Genomic DNA, 16,179 nt, shown 5'->3' with positions numbered 1-16,179 from the left:
AAAACCTGCTTTTACAAGATGTAGATACAAACACACCTACATAGCTCAGCAGAAGAAAGAGCCCTCATCAAGAGCTATGCAGACATTTTTGCATTACTTCTTGAATATTTTGTCATCCTTTTAGAACAGTGGCACTGATTTGGCCGCAAATCTTGGCCACAACCAAATGTTTTGTTTTGATTCAGTTTAAATCCCAAATATCTGTCTGATATAAAATATTTTGCCCATGAGGAAGTATTGTTCAAGTTCTGTATTGCTTCTTCATGCCTACTGGCTTTGGCGCCTCCTGCTGGTGCTGGCAAGCCTGTGCATCTGCACAGTCTCAGTCACCCAAAGCCAGCAGGACCGGCTTCCTCTTGAACACAATACAAGGGAAACAACATATTTTACCTGATTAACCAGGGCTGGTACTCCATGAAGCAGGATTACTGAGTTGGATAGTTTTTATTTACTATTCATAATCTATATTTGCTTTATGACTTTTTGTCTACATGGTTTCTTTGAAGATGAAAATAGAGAATATCAGTTAAAAACAATAAATATCAATAACCTTGTTTCATTTCAGTTTTTCTCTGATAAACATTACTTATTACCCCCCCATGCCTTCATTAGAGTGGATCTACTGTACATAAATCACATTTTTATCAAATCAAATGATTGACACTTTTATTGCTAAGTGCAATCTAGCAACCATTCACTATTCACAGCTAACATTGTTTGGAACGGAGATAAAGATAACATATCAAATATTTTACTTCTGTATTGCTTTAAAATCCCAGTAATATCCTGGGTATATCTGACCCAGGTTAACAGTTCCACAGGTGGTAAACTGAGCACAAACAAATACACACCTCTCTAAACAATGAAAAACTACACAGTGGCACATTTATTACTGCTGATTAATCAGTTTCTGCCATGTTTGTTTGAGTTGTTCGGTTCCTCCACCTATCCTTTTATCAAATCTGTGTTGACTTTCTAAAATCGGTTCCGCCCAACACCGGCTTGCGTGGTATAGGAAATTCCACATGAAACACAGAGAACTGAATACAGTCAGTTGAGTCCACTTCAATTTCCCCGCAGACCCTGACTTATCTACTCAAACACCATTAGAGGACACAGTGTGCTTTTAGGAACTCTTAGGGGGTCATGCATGACTTCGTTTTCACTGGGGTATAAATATGTGGAGACACACAAACTCCCTTATTCACCCATCAACATGGGGAAGGTGAGAGAACACAAATAAAACAAGGCAAAAGTCTGCTGTCCGTCATCAATCAGGCAATGGTTATAAATAAATAAGAGATAAATGGCTAAAAAGATCCAATCTCTACTATTGGGGCAAAAATGAACAAGTTTGTTGAAACAACTACAGCTGTGATGAACCTGCCTAGATGCTGGATGCAGGAGTATTTTCCCTCCAGACACTGAGGAGTGTGGTTCAAGAGCCACAAAATTCTCTAGTGATTACAGTTGGAGAACTGCAACAGTCGGTTGCATCTTAAAAGGGAGTTACACTTTATAACACTTCTGCTTCTCATGACTGATATTGTCCTTCTAATGAATATGTCGCCCTTCATTTTTCGATTAGTTATTTCATTTTAAATGTCTAACATAAGAGACAAAGACCTATTTTTTTTTTTTTTTTAGCTCAAGTCCACATAATAGTACAGTTTCCGGTTTTTTCTTCTTCTTTGATTTCGTTTCACGGCAAAATCAAGAAGAAGCGAAGCAAAACATTACGTTAACTTAGCGTTGAAATTGAACAAACTAACGTCTGCTAGCTTTGGTTTGGTGCGATGTTGGTGTAATAATGAGGTACATTGCCCCGTTAAACTTGTCTTGAAAGCACATTTTCATAGTTTTCCACACAATGCAACTCAGACATGGCTGGATGTAATCAGACACCCCATCATAACAGCCGAAGAAGTTTGCAAACAAGGACTAAGGGTATGCAGCAACTACTTTGAAGGCACTGACTACCAAGGCGGCCGTCTGAAGCCTGGAGCTGTACCCAGCTGTTTCCCATCGTTGGTCGAACCGCTCGAGGTAGGTACTATGCGGGCTGGCTAACGCTATCGCATCTGTCTGTGATACATAGGATGTCTACCACCAGTTGCCGTTTGTCCTGGGAATAGCCTGTGGTTCCTCAATCTCGGCCCACTCCTGACTCGCTCTTGCACGATCAGCCTGCAAATTAGCCAGGTCTTCTTCTGTGTATTCCGGCTCGAATCGATAGGGCACAACAATCCCATGATCAAAAACAAAATCTCCTTCATCTTCAGACATTTTCGGTTTCGCTAGCTAGTAGTCATACAACACTATTTCTACGACCAACCTAATGTTATTGTCTGCAGGTACGCCCACATCAGAAGTCGCGCAGTGATATGCATCCTCGAGTTCGACACTAAACTGCCTGGGTCTACTTCCTGCATTTGTGAAGGAAAACAACAAAACAGCGTAAAATATTAACATAATGAAATAACTAATCGAAAAATGAAGGGCGACACATTCATTAGAAGGACAATATCAGTCATGAGAAGCAGAAGTGTTATAAAGTGTAACTCCCCTTTAATGTCACCAACTCTACAAAAATATAAATATTCAATATAAATATATTAATAAAATTATTTGGCTAGCTGTTTAGCAAAGACACTGCCTGGCGAGTAACTGAACCAAAATTCTGTCTATTACTAAAAGACAGCATCTGTATTGTGGCCACCTTTCTGGCTACTAGCCTGTATCATTAGTCTCACTTGGCCCAGAACATTACAACTCAACAGAAAGTCTGGAGTTGAAGAATATTACATTTTCCTGAAAGTATTATGTTCAGACCCAGTTCAGCCACAAGATCAGTAGACCAAAACACACAAAACACAGAAAAATACATTTTTATTACACCATCATGAAAAGCACAACCACACTGTTGCATTCATAAATTGCACGTAATTTAATTAGACAATGTCTAAAAATAAAATATGATTGATCATACACCAATAAATTATACTATTTTAAAACAAATCTTAAGGCACTGTAGTAGACCTGCTGGAATTGCAAATGATTCAAGATGACACATGAATGTTAGGAAAGGGATTCAACACTGTTATGACACAGAAACAAACAATTAAAGTGCTTTTTGTCCCTTGATTACTCAGTCTTCAGTTTGTTTAAGACCCAGGAACAAAACCTGTGCTACCCGGTTTCAGCAGTAACGGACACACTAAGTAAAATATCCAGTATGAATACCTTTATCCTACTTTAAACGTGGCTGAACAATTTTTAACCAAATATCCAACATTAATGACTACAGGTAAATTTTCTATTCTTTACAAAACAGTCACCAAATCCCTTCACTGCAAATCACATCTTTAAATCCATAACAAACCAATAAGCAGAATTCTGCCTTTTGAAATATAGCTTCTTGACTCCAATAATGAACCCAACAAACATGAATCATCATGACACCTGTCAAATTAAGAATAATTGTCTACCTACATTTGAAACCGTGCATACAGACATCAAATGGAAATTACAATTATCATTTAACAAGATGTAAGAATAGTCTTAAATCATGTTTAGTGAGCTTTATTTAAAGCAGTCTACGTCTATCAAATGTTAGCATGAGCTTAGCTTGTTTGTTAAAACCCTAAATCTCTGGCTAGTTCCTATGAAGGTGTGGACGGAAAAAAAAATGAAATCCACAAAAAGGCCAGACCCACCACCAGGTCATGACCGGATAATTTAAACGCAACGACGATAAATAAAGCAGTTGACGGGCATGTGGCAGCCATACAATTGCTAAGAGATTTGTAAGACTTTTTGATCATTTATAAAGTATCTAAAATTTCACAATCACAGACCAATCATTATTGATGGAATATTCAGTGGAATACTCCATGGAACACATAAATGGCACAATTGAGTGGTAGCGTCACTTGAACCAACCAAGTACAAAGATCACCCAAGTTTTGTGACAAATAAGATATTCACGGATAAAGGAAAATTAAAATGATAAAAGGCTAAATAAAAGCATACTTTCACATGGTTGGCGCCTGGCCCAAATAAAATGTGAAACCATTGATGTCCTTCTTGCTTGTTCGCCAGTGACTGTCAGACACTTATCAGAAGCCGTAGGCGGAGCCAAACAAGCAGGTATCAGTTATGTTAGAGCAGCCGGCATAATATAGTACAAATTCTGAAATATTATATTTTGTAGTTAGAACATTAGTGTTTCATGACTTTATCATAAGCAATCACTGGAAGGTAGGGAATCCAGTGACGTTCTTTGGTCATGCTGAAAATAAAATGTGTTTATTTTTATTAGCTTCTCAAAGTAGGAAGCAGATAATTATATCGTTTTCATATAAAATTTAAAGTGGGTGACTAAATTAAAAAATTTGATAAATTTTTGATAAAATAAAGATTATTTTAAAATTGTACAGAATTACAGAATCCAAATGTGAAGGAGTCTTCTAGAACCTTCCAAGGGATAGACTGCAGTGAGCTTATGTGTTTGGTGTATTTTAAGCAGCTGTTGGGTTATAATCTCCCAGGCCGCTATGTCTTCATAAACCTAGTTTTCCACCAAAGCCATTTACCCCAATTCATTTCTCACAACCACGAAAAAGGTCCTTCTGTTTGTGCGTGAAGGAAACAGACGGTAGGAGGATCCTGCTTTGAATTTTCGGTCCTGAGTCAGTAACGGTGTTTTTTCTTTCATCGCTGCATTTTCCTATTCAAAGCTGAGACCAAGTTACAGAGCAGAGCGGATTCCTCCCCCTCTCACAGACGAACAGTGTGTGGGGCCCTGGGGCCCTGGCCCGGGGCCCCTGGAGGTTCAGTCCGGATCAGAACGCGGCTCTGTGTGCGCTGAGCCGAACTCGGTCTGAGGGGGAACCCACGGGCGGTCCTAGTCCTCGCTCACGGTCACCCGGACGCGGTGCCAGGCGTTGCTCAGGACGCCCCGGAGGTTCCATATGGGCCCCACCGAGTCGGGCTGCACGTTGTAGCTGCTGTCCACCGCCTTGCACACGATCTCCAGCTCCCGGGCGTCCTCGGGCAGGGGCGCCGTCAGCTCCCACAGCTTCCAGGCCCAGGCCCGGCCCGGAGGGGGCGGAGGCGGGGAGACGCTCCTCCGCTCCTCCCCCTCCTCCCCATCCCCCTCCCCCTCCTCCTCCACCTCCACCTCCCCGCCCCGCAGCCGGGCCACCTGCCACGTCCGGCCCCCGTCCAGCGACACGTCCACCCGCACCACCTCCCGCCCGCCCCCGCTCCAGGCGTAGCCCTTGACCGTCACCTCCTCGGCGGAGCGCTCCACCACGCCGCCCTCCGTCGGCTGCGTGATGGCCGACTGCACCGGCAGCTCCTGGATGGCCGGCGCCGACTTGAAGTCCACCGTGTCCCAGTCGGTGCAGGGCGCGAAGCCCTTGTAGTCGTTCTGCTGCCAGTGGCTGGCGCTCTCCTCCGCGCTCAGCACGATCCGGCCCAGCCACTTGACGTTGCGCGCCCCCACCGTGCCCGGCACCACCGCCCGCACGGGGAAGCCGTGGTCGGCCGGCAGCTCCTCGCCGTTCATCTCGTAGGCCAGCAGGACGTCGCCCTCCTCGCTCAGCGCCTTGCCCACGGGGATGGACGCCCCGTAGGTGGTGCCCGTCACGTCCTTGTCCAGGCCCTCGAACTGCACGTGGCGGACGGCGCCGCCGCCGGGGGCGTACCCGCCGGCCAGCAGCACGTCGCGGAGGCGGGCGCCCGCCCAGGTGGCGTTGCTGATGGCGGCGATGCCCCAGTTGAGCCCCTTGACCTGCTTGACGCGGTTCATCTCCGAGCGGCGGTTGCCGGCGCACTGCAGGGTGGCCGTCACCGTGTGCTTGGGGAAGCGCGTCTTCAGCTCGTCCAGCGACAGGGACAGCGGCCCGTTCGGCAGCCCCTCGACCTCCAGCCGGTAGGTGGCGGGGTCCACCTCGGGCACGGGGAGGTGGTTCCGCTTGAAGAAGAAGGCCGTGGGGGTGATGAAGTTCTCCGACAGGATCTCGGACGGGGGCTCGGCGTTGAAGGGCTTCTGGCTGTTGACCCTCAGCGCGGGGTGCCTGGGGGGGTCGCCGGAGTAGGGGTCGGAGCACGAGGCCCCCGCCACCTGCTGCTGCCGCTGGTCCTGCAGGCAGAGCTCGCCCACCTTGTACTCGGACAGGATCTCCAGCACGTGCTCCTGCCCGTGCACGGCGTACATGGCCCAGAAGGGCTCCAGCGCCCCCCCGGCCGCCAGCATGATCTTGGAGCCGCCCGGGTGCACCGCCACAAAGTCGGTGATGTCATAAACCCCGCCCTTGTAGGTCACCCACACGCCGTCGGCCAGGGTGCGGTGCTTAGCCACTTCCTCCTGCGTGAAGATGGGGAACTTTGGGGCTTCCCCCACGGGCTGGGCGGTGGTGGCCGCCCGTTCCACCTAAACGCAACCAAGGCACAGGTCAGATGCAAGCAAGACACAACCTGGACTCTGAGACTCTCTGAACCAAGTGCGAAAGAGATAAGAAGCATTTCCATAGTGTATGAATCTAAAACGATTGGATTGTGTAGGAGTCTTTGTCCAAGGCAGGGGGTATGTATGACAGCCTCTATGAAGGTGGCACAGTAGTAACTTGATAAGCACATGGCTGTGGGAAAGGCATTTTAGTATCATATAAGTTTGACATACTAACTCGTAAAATAAAACAGCCATTTGCTGAAGTAACATGGACGCAATAAGGGCAGTTATCTAGCCAGCTCATCTACCTTTATTTATTGCTAGCAAGCTAAGAGACTATATTATCACTCTGACAATTGGTTTATCCTCAGTCTTGCCTCAAAATTCGAAATCCCCAGGCTAAAGAGAAGTCTTCTACTTCTGCATCTGTGATTGGTCGAAACCACCAAGAATGATGAAGCTAGTTCATAATTTCTTAATTGGCAGATTTTTATTTTTATTTTATTAGATTTTTTTACAAGCACCGCAGATTAGCTTTTTGAAACTTTTAATTCAATTACTCTGTTAAATCTCCTTACAAAAGCGAGTGGAAAGGTACCCAAGGCAAATAGAACACTGACCGACTGGCCCAATTGTCCAGCGCTGTGGGTTCACATCAGTCACATTCTTTCTGCAGTGTCAGCATTTCAGAGTTTCAGCTACAACTGTTCTTTCCAAAGAGTTCATTGTGCACGGGCACTAAAAGAGTTACACAAATGCTAAGAAAGAACCTGGAACATTGTCACATAATTGAATAGCACTGAACTGTGGACCTGAGGGTCATCTGTTCAAACCTCAGGGGAACTCTTGCATCCATGACCAGAGTGCTGTACATTTTAGCTTCTGCAGTATAAATCCAGTTTTATAGTTTGGCTACGGCATTTAAGAGGTGTAAAACCTCCAGGAAAAAAAACTGAAAATCACAGAATCGCCAGAAAGTTCAGCTGTTACAGGCTTTTCTTTATGACTGGGGTAGGAGGGGTGCACAATTAGGATTGATTTGTTTCAGGATTTTGTGCCAACTTCTTCTGCTAATTACATTGTTAGCTCAATCACATATTGAGGTAACATTTGCGAATGCACTAACAACAGCCGAAGACTGAAAATGCATCCTGAAGAACCAGCTCAGTTTATAGAGCTAAAATTTAAAAAAATTTTGGAACAAAAACCAGCCCTCCAGGACTGGAGTGGTTCATCGCTGGTCTAGAGCAGTGGTAACCAACCCTGTTCCTGGAGATGTACCATCCTGTAGATTTTCATTTCAACTCTAATCTGGCATGCCTGACTCTACTAAATCACAGCTCAATGACACGTCCAGCTGATGAATGAGCTGTGCTTTGTTAGAGTTGGAGGGAAAACCTACAGGACAGTAGATCTCCAGGAACAGGGTTGGTTTCCACTGCTCTAGAGAGTATCCAGCACTGTGTCAAACCTCAGGAAAGAAGAGCCTCACATATTGAAGGAACTTCAGACGTATTTTAACTACTTAAAGAACATGGGGCTCTCCTGTTCAGGGACAATTAATAACAACAGATGGGACAGATTAAGTTAACTCCAAGGGTCTCTGATCCTATTGAGGTCTGAGGAGTTAGTCCCTGCATTGAAAACAAATTTAAAATAAAAAACCTTCTTGCGCATGTTACTGTAACCTAAATTTATCCCAATGCTGTAGCTATATGAAGTTTGTAAAAGATTTTCAGCTTAGTTCTGTCCTGAAGGCCTTAATTCGCAGGTGACTGAAAGGGAAACCCAAAAACCCTGTGCTAGAAGGAAGTATGGGGTGAGCTGCAAATTAAACAAGCAAGCTCGACGGGAGCAGCAGTCTACGGATATGTACGAGGCCCCTGGGTAGCTGGGACTGCTTCTAGGACTATTGAAGAATAAACACACTGTAAAAACAGTAAAATGCAGTAAAACTGCTGTTTTATTGTATATGAGAAGTTAGTGTTGTTTTAGTTTGTTTGTGCCACTCCCTGGGAAACTTCTTCCCGCTCTCAGACCGGTTCATCTCGTGTCTTTCCAGCTCAACAGGGGTGATAATTCTTTAGCAGTTGTGTGTACACGTCAACAATGTGAAGCTGTTACACAGGCCTATCCTGAGGCCTGATTGGCTGTCCTTAGCTATTGCTTTTATTTGCATGCATGCTATGTGATGTTGTAGACTGAGGAGTATACACAACAGGATGCAAGAGTAATGCCTATAGAAAATAACTCCAAAGTTTATTATATTGTTATCATAGCAAATTTTACCATGATAATGGCTATAATCATCCAGCTCTACCACTGCCCCTTTGTTGTGCTGACAGAACTCAGCCTGAGATTTAAAGCATGTGTTACTCCCTTTTAAAAAGAGGAAAGCAGTACGCACCCGGTTTTGGTGAAGGCCGTAAGCCAGTACAGCGCCTGTCCCCGCCAGCAGCCCGGCAAACAGGTGGCCCCAGCCAGGGGCGCGACCGTGGAAGTACTGCCCCGAGTCGCGCCCCCCGCCGCCATCGCCGCCACCGCCGCTGCCCCAGCGAGCCCACGGGGCCAGAGCAGAGGCCGCCCCGGGCCTCGGCTGGAACCTGCGCAACAGAGAACAGACATTTTACATCCCGCAGGGAACCAACCAGCTTACAGCCACACACTCAGACGTAAAATAGAAAAGATACGCGACAGCACTTAAACGTGCATGCACTATTAAAGGGGCGCAGTCACAAAGCAAAATTTGACAGAGAAACGATGTCCGCCGTCTGCATCTTCAAACCAGATTGGGTCACTCACAGCACTGCAGTGTCCCAGACACTAGGCCTCCCCATTTCAGCACTGTTGAGCTGCTGTGACCCAGAATGCACTCGAACAGCCACAGCGTCCACTTTCCCAACAAACCATACAGGTCCGATAACTCCATCCATGTTACCATATTTAACTTTCGGCAAGACGCGTGCAGAATTCAAGTTCCGCAAAGAATGAGGAAGCTAATCAACTTACAACTTCAATTGACCATCAAAAGTGTATTGGTCCCACATCACTTCCATAATGTCGATAGTACACTGAAACCTCGTATTACTGTGACTGACCAGCTAATTTATCCATTTGCCTAAATTAATCTGGATGGAGTAGCCTAAGCTAGCAAACTATCTCACTTAGGAATTGCATATTCGTTTACACACTTCCCAGTGTATTCACTGATGTTTGCATTGATTGAAGTCTGTTATCAATGCTCAGCTGCGTCAAAACCAGAACTTACTACTGAGCTTTGTTTCTGTATACTGAAAATAAATCAAGGATTTGACTTTTTCCTGGTTAATGATTTTCAGACTGTAAACGTAAAAGAGGACTTATGCATTTCATAAGCATGCACTGGAAGAACCATTGCACTCTTTAACAGCACTACAGTATGCAGGGCAATAAAGCCAACTACTAGTGGCTACAGAGGCATCTGGGTCTGAAGGATATGTCTTGCAGGCTCTGGGGCCAGACTGTCTGCTGGCCCTTGATCTTATCATGATTACAATACAGTCGGTAACATGGTACAATAGCGACCGGAAATGAGAGACCAGGAACTACAAAAGCCAGACATGCCAACTGAATCACAGCAGGACGACCAATAATATCCGGCCAGATTGATAAGAATAACAGATTCACTACATCCTTTCTATTTTGTGTACTGTACTGTATCTCTACGGATCAAGGCTTGAAAATGCACATGCTGTTTGTGTGCTTAGCCATTTCTGCTATTGGAATAAAAACCTTGTATGTTACATCAAATAGACATAATTTTTGTTTCCTTATAGGTATGAAAATCAGTATTTCCAAGCGAAGAAAAATCAGGAAGAATCCCATCTATTATAAATGCTGGTCAGCAAGTTGTTTCGGTGTCAGGTTAAAAGAGGACAATTTAGTAATTTCATTTCATTTAATTTCGTTGTATGCCTACAATGACAAATAAAGTGTCTTATCTTATCTAGTGTTGCCTTCCCAATTTCACGACAAAATGAACACACAATGGTAAAATTGTGTACGGGCAGAAGGGACCTGCTGATATCACTTTCCTCTCTGAGGAATGTTGGACACAATATCAGCAATTTGCCTGGTGCAAATCCAAAATTAGCCAATCAGCATGAACTCCCATGCAGCAGAAACCAGAAACCCGGGCCATAAAGGGCCAGGCAACCAGCTGGGAACACATCACACAATAAGCACCCTTTTGTGTTTTATAAGGACCAATGCGTAATCATTGGTCTCAATGAGCAATGACTAACAGTTTATAACTTTCACATTGTACGTTTTTATAACTTCCACATTAACATGGTGCAAAGGTTGTGTGAAAACTGATCCATGGGATTTTTTACGAGAGCCTGAGACAGGGAAGCCAAGTCACAGCCGTACCTCTGAGGCTTGAGCAGCCCAACCCGGGTAAGACCTGGACAGTGTCTGAAGAGCAGCATTGCATTTGGTCACCTATGGAAATAAAACAGCAAAAATAAACAAATAAAATGTCTGTTTACATTATATGTATACCCATTAATAATAATACTCTGTCTAGGCCAGCACGCACACACACACACACACACACACAGACACACAGACACACAGACAGTGTCCACTTTATTAGGCACACCTATCTAATACCAGGTAGGACCCATTTTTGCCTCAGGAACAGCTTGACATCTTCAGGACAGGGATTCAACAGCAAGGTGCGGCAAACATTCCTTCGGGATTCTGGTCCATGCTGACTCGACAGCGTCACACAGATTCCACAGATTTTTCGGCCACAACAGCAAACCTCCCATTCCACCTCACCCATCCACCTCCACCATTGGTTTGGCGTACAACACATTTTGGTTTCTTTTTGCACTCAAACAGTGTGACAGGTATCAGAACCAGGATTCGATAAGAACCGGATTCGACAGAATTAAAATGGTAACCGGAATCAATAAAATCTAAATGATACCCAACCCTATTTTTGAGTGAGCCACCCCTTCAATGTGAATTTCACCACACCGCCTGTCAACTTGTGCATTGTGCGCCAGGTTCAAATGAAAAATGTCAGCCAGCTATAAAGCATGAAGGCTTGCTTTGTATTCCCTGCTTCAGTTTTTGAATTTTATCTGGAAATATCTCATTTTTTGTTCATCTGATGGAAAAAACGACCAGGAAAGAACAGACGCTACCTTTATAAAAGTTATGTTTTGAAGGGATTGTTCACTTTCTTAATCACATGACTCACCATTATTAATTTAAAATTTCATTACAATCAATATCCTATGGAGTGTCCATAGACACTGGATCAGCACAATGACCTGACTAATCATGCACTTAGTGGTTAATAACCTCATAAAAGCTATCTGTTTTCCTAACACAGGGAGCAGAAGGAAAGTAATATGGACATAATTTCGAACAAAAAGTCATTGGGTAACCAAGTGCACCAGTATCTACCTGGTAAATTTCATGCAGACTGATTCAATATAGGCTATTGTGTAGTCAAATTAACAGATCACCCTTCACCATCAAGAAACCATCAGGTATGACTTGTTGTATGGAAACTAAATTCTTTAATTTTCCCCCTGTAGGTTTTTGGCCCCCAAGCAAGTTGGCAGACTTGATCTGACAAAGCTCCCTCTTGAAATCCATGATTTGACAGGAACGGTTGATCTGAACTCAATTTCACGTTATTATTGCACAAATTATTGGCACAAGAAAAGAACACTGATGTCACGGAGGGAGTTCTGGGACAGACAAAAAAAATTATCCAACTACTTCACAAAAAAAAAAAAAACTACTTGTCCTTTACAACCAACTTCAGGAGAAAGATGCATATCTTTACAACAAACGTTTACAAGCATCATCAAGTAGGCTAATGACAAAAGATACCGTGAAAATTGACCATGACAACTTATCAAGATGATTTGGACAGTGATCAAAGAAGGCTCTCCTGATTTCACACTGAGATTTCACGTGAAAACTGCCTGTGGAAAAACTAGTGACTCACGTAATGAAGGATATTTTACACACTTACGGAAGTTTATAATAACCAGCTGGCTTTACAGTGACTTGTATATGAGCACTCAGGTTTTATGGTCTGAAGTAGGGATGGGACGTTTTTACGATGCTGCCAATCATGGGCACATGATTACTTGATCATCAGGTAGTGCTATCACCTGTATATAAAAGCAGACATTTCTGTTTGGATCAGGTCTGCGTTAACACAGCACACCAAGGGCAAAATATATCTGTGTTGATCTCAGAGAAGCAAGGGTTTAAAGCCATTTCTAAACAATATGAAGTCCATTATTCAACAGATCATTTACAAATGGAGAACATTCAAGATGGACAGCAATCTACTCAGGAGTGGGAGTCCCAACAAATTCATCCCAAGATGAGCCCACTTAATGCTCCAAAAAATTGCTAAGAACCCTGAAGTTACTTTCATGGACCTACAGGCCTCTGTCAACATGGTAAATGCTACAGTTCATTACTCCACCATTAGGAAAAGACTGAACAAGCATAGCTTTCATGGAAGGGTAGCCAGGAGGCTTGCAAAATTGCTCCTCAATGAACCACAAGATGTCTGGAACACTGATCTCTGGACAGGCAAGACCAAAGAGTGGATGTTTGACCCGAAAAAAACAACTGCACGTTCCGTAGAAACTTTCATGAGAGAAATGGATATTGCATATGGATGCCAGAATTAATCCACCAACGCAGCTAATATCTGAGCCTACAGCAGGTCTGCATGTTGCTTGCAGCATTTGAAACCCACTGTTTCATGGTCTATGTGGACGATGTTTTCGCAAGAAAATCATCTAATTTGGGGGAGCTAACTAGCGTGCCCGGTTTGGTTCACTGGACCTCAGCTGCTATACAAAACGCGCGCCTTGGAGCTCACTGGTCTCTCGGCAAAACAATCAAAGAGCTCTGGACATGTTTCCAACGCCCCCTAAACTGACGAATCGGGGAGAGACTCAGGGTTCACAACAAGTAAATACTGGATCGCCGCCCGGTCAGAGAGTGGTTAAAGTTTGACAAAGAAACCGTTCCACCGACAAATCACATTAAACATGCACACAGCAAATTACAGTAATAAATTAAAACTTAATAAACCCAACGAAATTAGCTTTTCCCCTTCCAAATGAAATCATCAAAACGTTAAAGAATCTATCCGACCAGACGCTTTTGAGAAGAAAAAAAAGAGGACCATCTAGGACTACATCTTACTACTCCTGGACGGGTTATAAACTGATACCAATATCATATGATCCGTCCATAATTGATTACTGAAACTTAAACGTTTTACTATTCGTCATAAATCAGCCTCAGGCGAGATAATGTTTCAAAGTTGCCCTGATAGCGTCGGCGGCGCTAAAATGTTGGAGACGATTATTTCCACTGTTTGACACGTCTTAAGATAATTAATAATTGTTCTAAACGCATTTAAATTTTTTTAAATATAGTTGTCAATCATATTTCCACGTCATACATCCTTTTATTCACTCCGAAAAAACTTTCAGTCCCCGACCAGAATAAGGTCTTTCTTTCATAGGCCTAAATGAATGAAAAAGTAAGTCTGTTCATTTTATAAACTTGCACTGGAATTTAAACAAGAAACTATAGCTCCTGGCGATGCGGTTGGAATTGTATGATCCAGGTCTAAGGAAACTGATAACGAAAGGAAAAGAACTGCATCTTATTTTTCATGTCACAGCTTTACGTTAACTTGTAAATAACCTTAACCAAAACCCAAACCCAAATCCTCAAGCAGGGCGAATTAAACATGCTAGAATATTTACAACCAGAAACAATGAATACACAATATGATTCAGCGTTAACGATTCGATATTTACAAGAAATTTGCTCCACATAGCCTATGTGCAAAACCAACAAACTAGACACTAGCCCGGGCAGGTATTAAGTTATTTGAAATTGGTAAAGCATTCAGCGAACGCTGGCAGACTGGCAATGTGTCCGCTATACTTACTAGCAAGCAAACATCATTCACTCATATAGGTCCATTATTATTCGAATTAGTCTAGCTAGCTGGCTAGCAAACCTCAGCTCTCGAAATTTCTCAGGCGCTAGTTGGCTACATGAAACTAGCTCGCATGAAACCAATTGCAAGACATAAGAATCGCTTAAGCTTTTCTTTTTAAATCTGCATGCTACTGTAGCATGTTCATTGCGCTGTTGAAATCCAGATGGCCCTGGCTAAAATCACCAAAAACACACTTGCAGGATAAAGTCAGCTAGTCTAACATTAGTCTATGGAATTACATGGAATTGCATTTGACAGCCATTGAGCAGGCTTGCGTAGCCCTGTGTCTTCCGAGCTTAAGGTAACACTAGCTAAATGGAAACTGAAGTCATTAATATTGGTTACAATTTTCAGTTAATGAACGAATTCCGAAAGCTGAATGAGGATATTACTACCTACGCCTTCGAGCGTTAGCGCTGCGTTAGCCCTAGGTTAACTGGCTATCCATATGACAAGCTACAATTCACGTTAGCTAGCAACATGTCAGCAACCTAAATGACGATTTAACGGAAGACAAATATCGTATATTGTCCTGGCATGCAGGTTGTCAGAAAACGCTTAATTCTGTATCTTTTTAACCCTGGTTTGCAATAGACTAAGATAATACGCTCTGGATAAGAGCGTCTGCCAAATGCCTGTAATGTAATACAGCAGCTCGGCTAACGTACATATCAACAATTTCTCACAATTTTACCAATCAAAAAACTGAGAAAGAAATTCAAATAACAGTATATTCCGGTTTAATTATTGAACGTACGCTTACCACACTTGTCTAAAGTCACAGCCACTCGCACCTTCTGGAGATAAGACGATAAAGTCAGTGTCCCCCTGTCCACGTGAAGCAGTGAACCGTGTCAGGACTCGCAAACTAGCAACACAGTAGAATGGCAACCGAGCCACCTAGTTAACTACACCAGCATCGTTATGGTGTTGTAGTTAAATATTTGCTTGCTGGCTACATTCCAACCATCCAACGTCAACTTCCAACCATCTTCCAAAGCACAATTCGTCCAAAATCAACAGAAGAACAGCGTCGTAGGTGGAACTGAATTACTCACTGTGGAACAATTTTTCTTTCCAGTTACCCTTCCACAAGTGAACGTTCAGCTAAGTTAGGTAATATAGCTAGCTAGCCACATGAATCAAACTAGCATTCCAGCTTATTTTACAAAACAATAATGTTTTTACACACAGGCTAGCCAGCCATAGTCTACCTATCATATTTTGGACACTAAACGGATATTTACCTGAACTTGACAGCGCTTTGCCGGTGGCCCGGGCCAAATAACTCCTCAGCACGCGTAAACTTGGTGCGATTCCCAGACCAAGGGGACAACTGGGATGATATCACATGGAGTAATGGGGCTCGCCGAATAGCCTACTGCCGGTTTCTTTTGACATTATTCCCATTCGCTCCCATCAGTCCGTGTTATGATGTTGAAAGTGAAATTAATGAATATTTAGTTTACTTTAACGAGTAGCCTGTAAATGTATAGCACCAACTTCAGGGTCAGGGTACAATTATTGGTGGTAAAATATACATCTACCCTGATTACGGCCAATCACCAATATTAATAGAGGATTATTTTAGAACAAGGAGTAGTGAAGATGATTTGACACGCATTCATTATTGTACATAAATCATCTTAACTACTCCTTGTTCTAAAAT

At 43.4% G+C, this 16,179-nt stretch overlaps 1 protein-coding gene across 3 annotated transcripts; it reads right to left on the bottom strand.

Annotated features, from left to right (window-relative positions):
- Positions 1-2,871: 2,871 nt before the first annotated feature.
- On the bottom strand, positions 2,872-15,857 carry suox (sulfite oxidase). Of its 3 annotated transcripts, none has more exons than XM_035386724.1 (4): positions 15,758-15,857; positions 10,868-10,939; positions 8,865-9,060; positions 2,872-6,439 (listed from the first exon to the last, which is right to left on the bottom strand). In XM_035386724.1, the coding sequence occupies exons 2-4, from the start codon at positions 10,924-10,926 to the stop codon at positions 4,907-4,909; spliced, it is 1,788 nt and encodes a 595-aa protein (XP_035242615.1). In that variant the 5' UTR covers positions 10,927-10,939; positions 15,758-15,857; the 3' UTR covers positions 2,872-4,906. The 3 variants fall into 3 exon arrangements, with proteins under 3 accessions (XP_035242615.1, XP_035242614.1, XP_035242618.1); XM_035386723.1 differs by lacking the exon at positions 15,758-15,857 and adding an exon at positions 15,274-15,718; XM_035386727.1 differs by lacking the exon at positions 15,758-15,857 and adding an exon at positions 11,100-13,028.
- Between the last annotated feature and the right edge of the window lie 322 nt (positions 15,858-16,179).

The sequence above is a fragment of the Anguilla anguilla genome, chromosome 13 (assembly GCF_013347855.1).
Source record: "Anguilla anguilla isolate fAngAng1 chromosome 13, fAngAng1.pri, whole genome shotgun sequence".
Lineage (NCBI taxonomy): Eukaryota > Metazoa > Chordata > Actinopteri > Anguilliformes > Anguillidae > Anguilla > Anguilla anguilla.
Note: the sequence above shows the minus strand (reverse complement) of the source record. Positions and strands in the feature narration are given on the sequence as shown.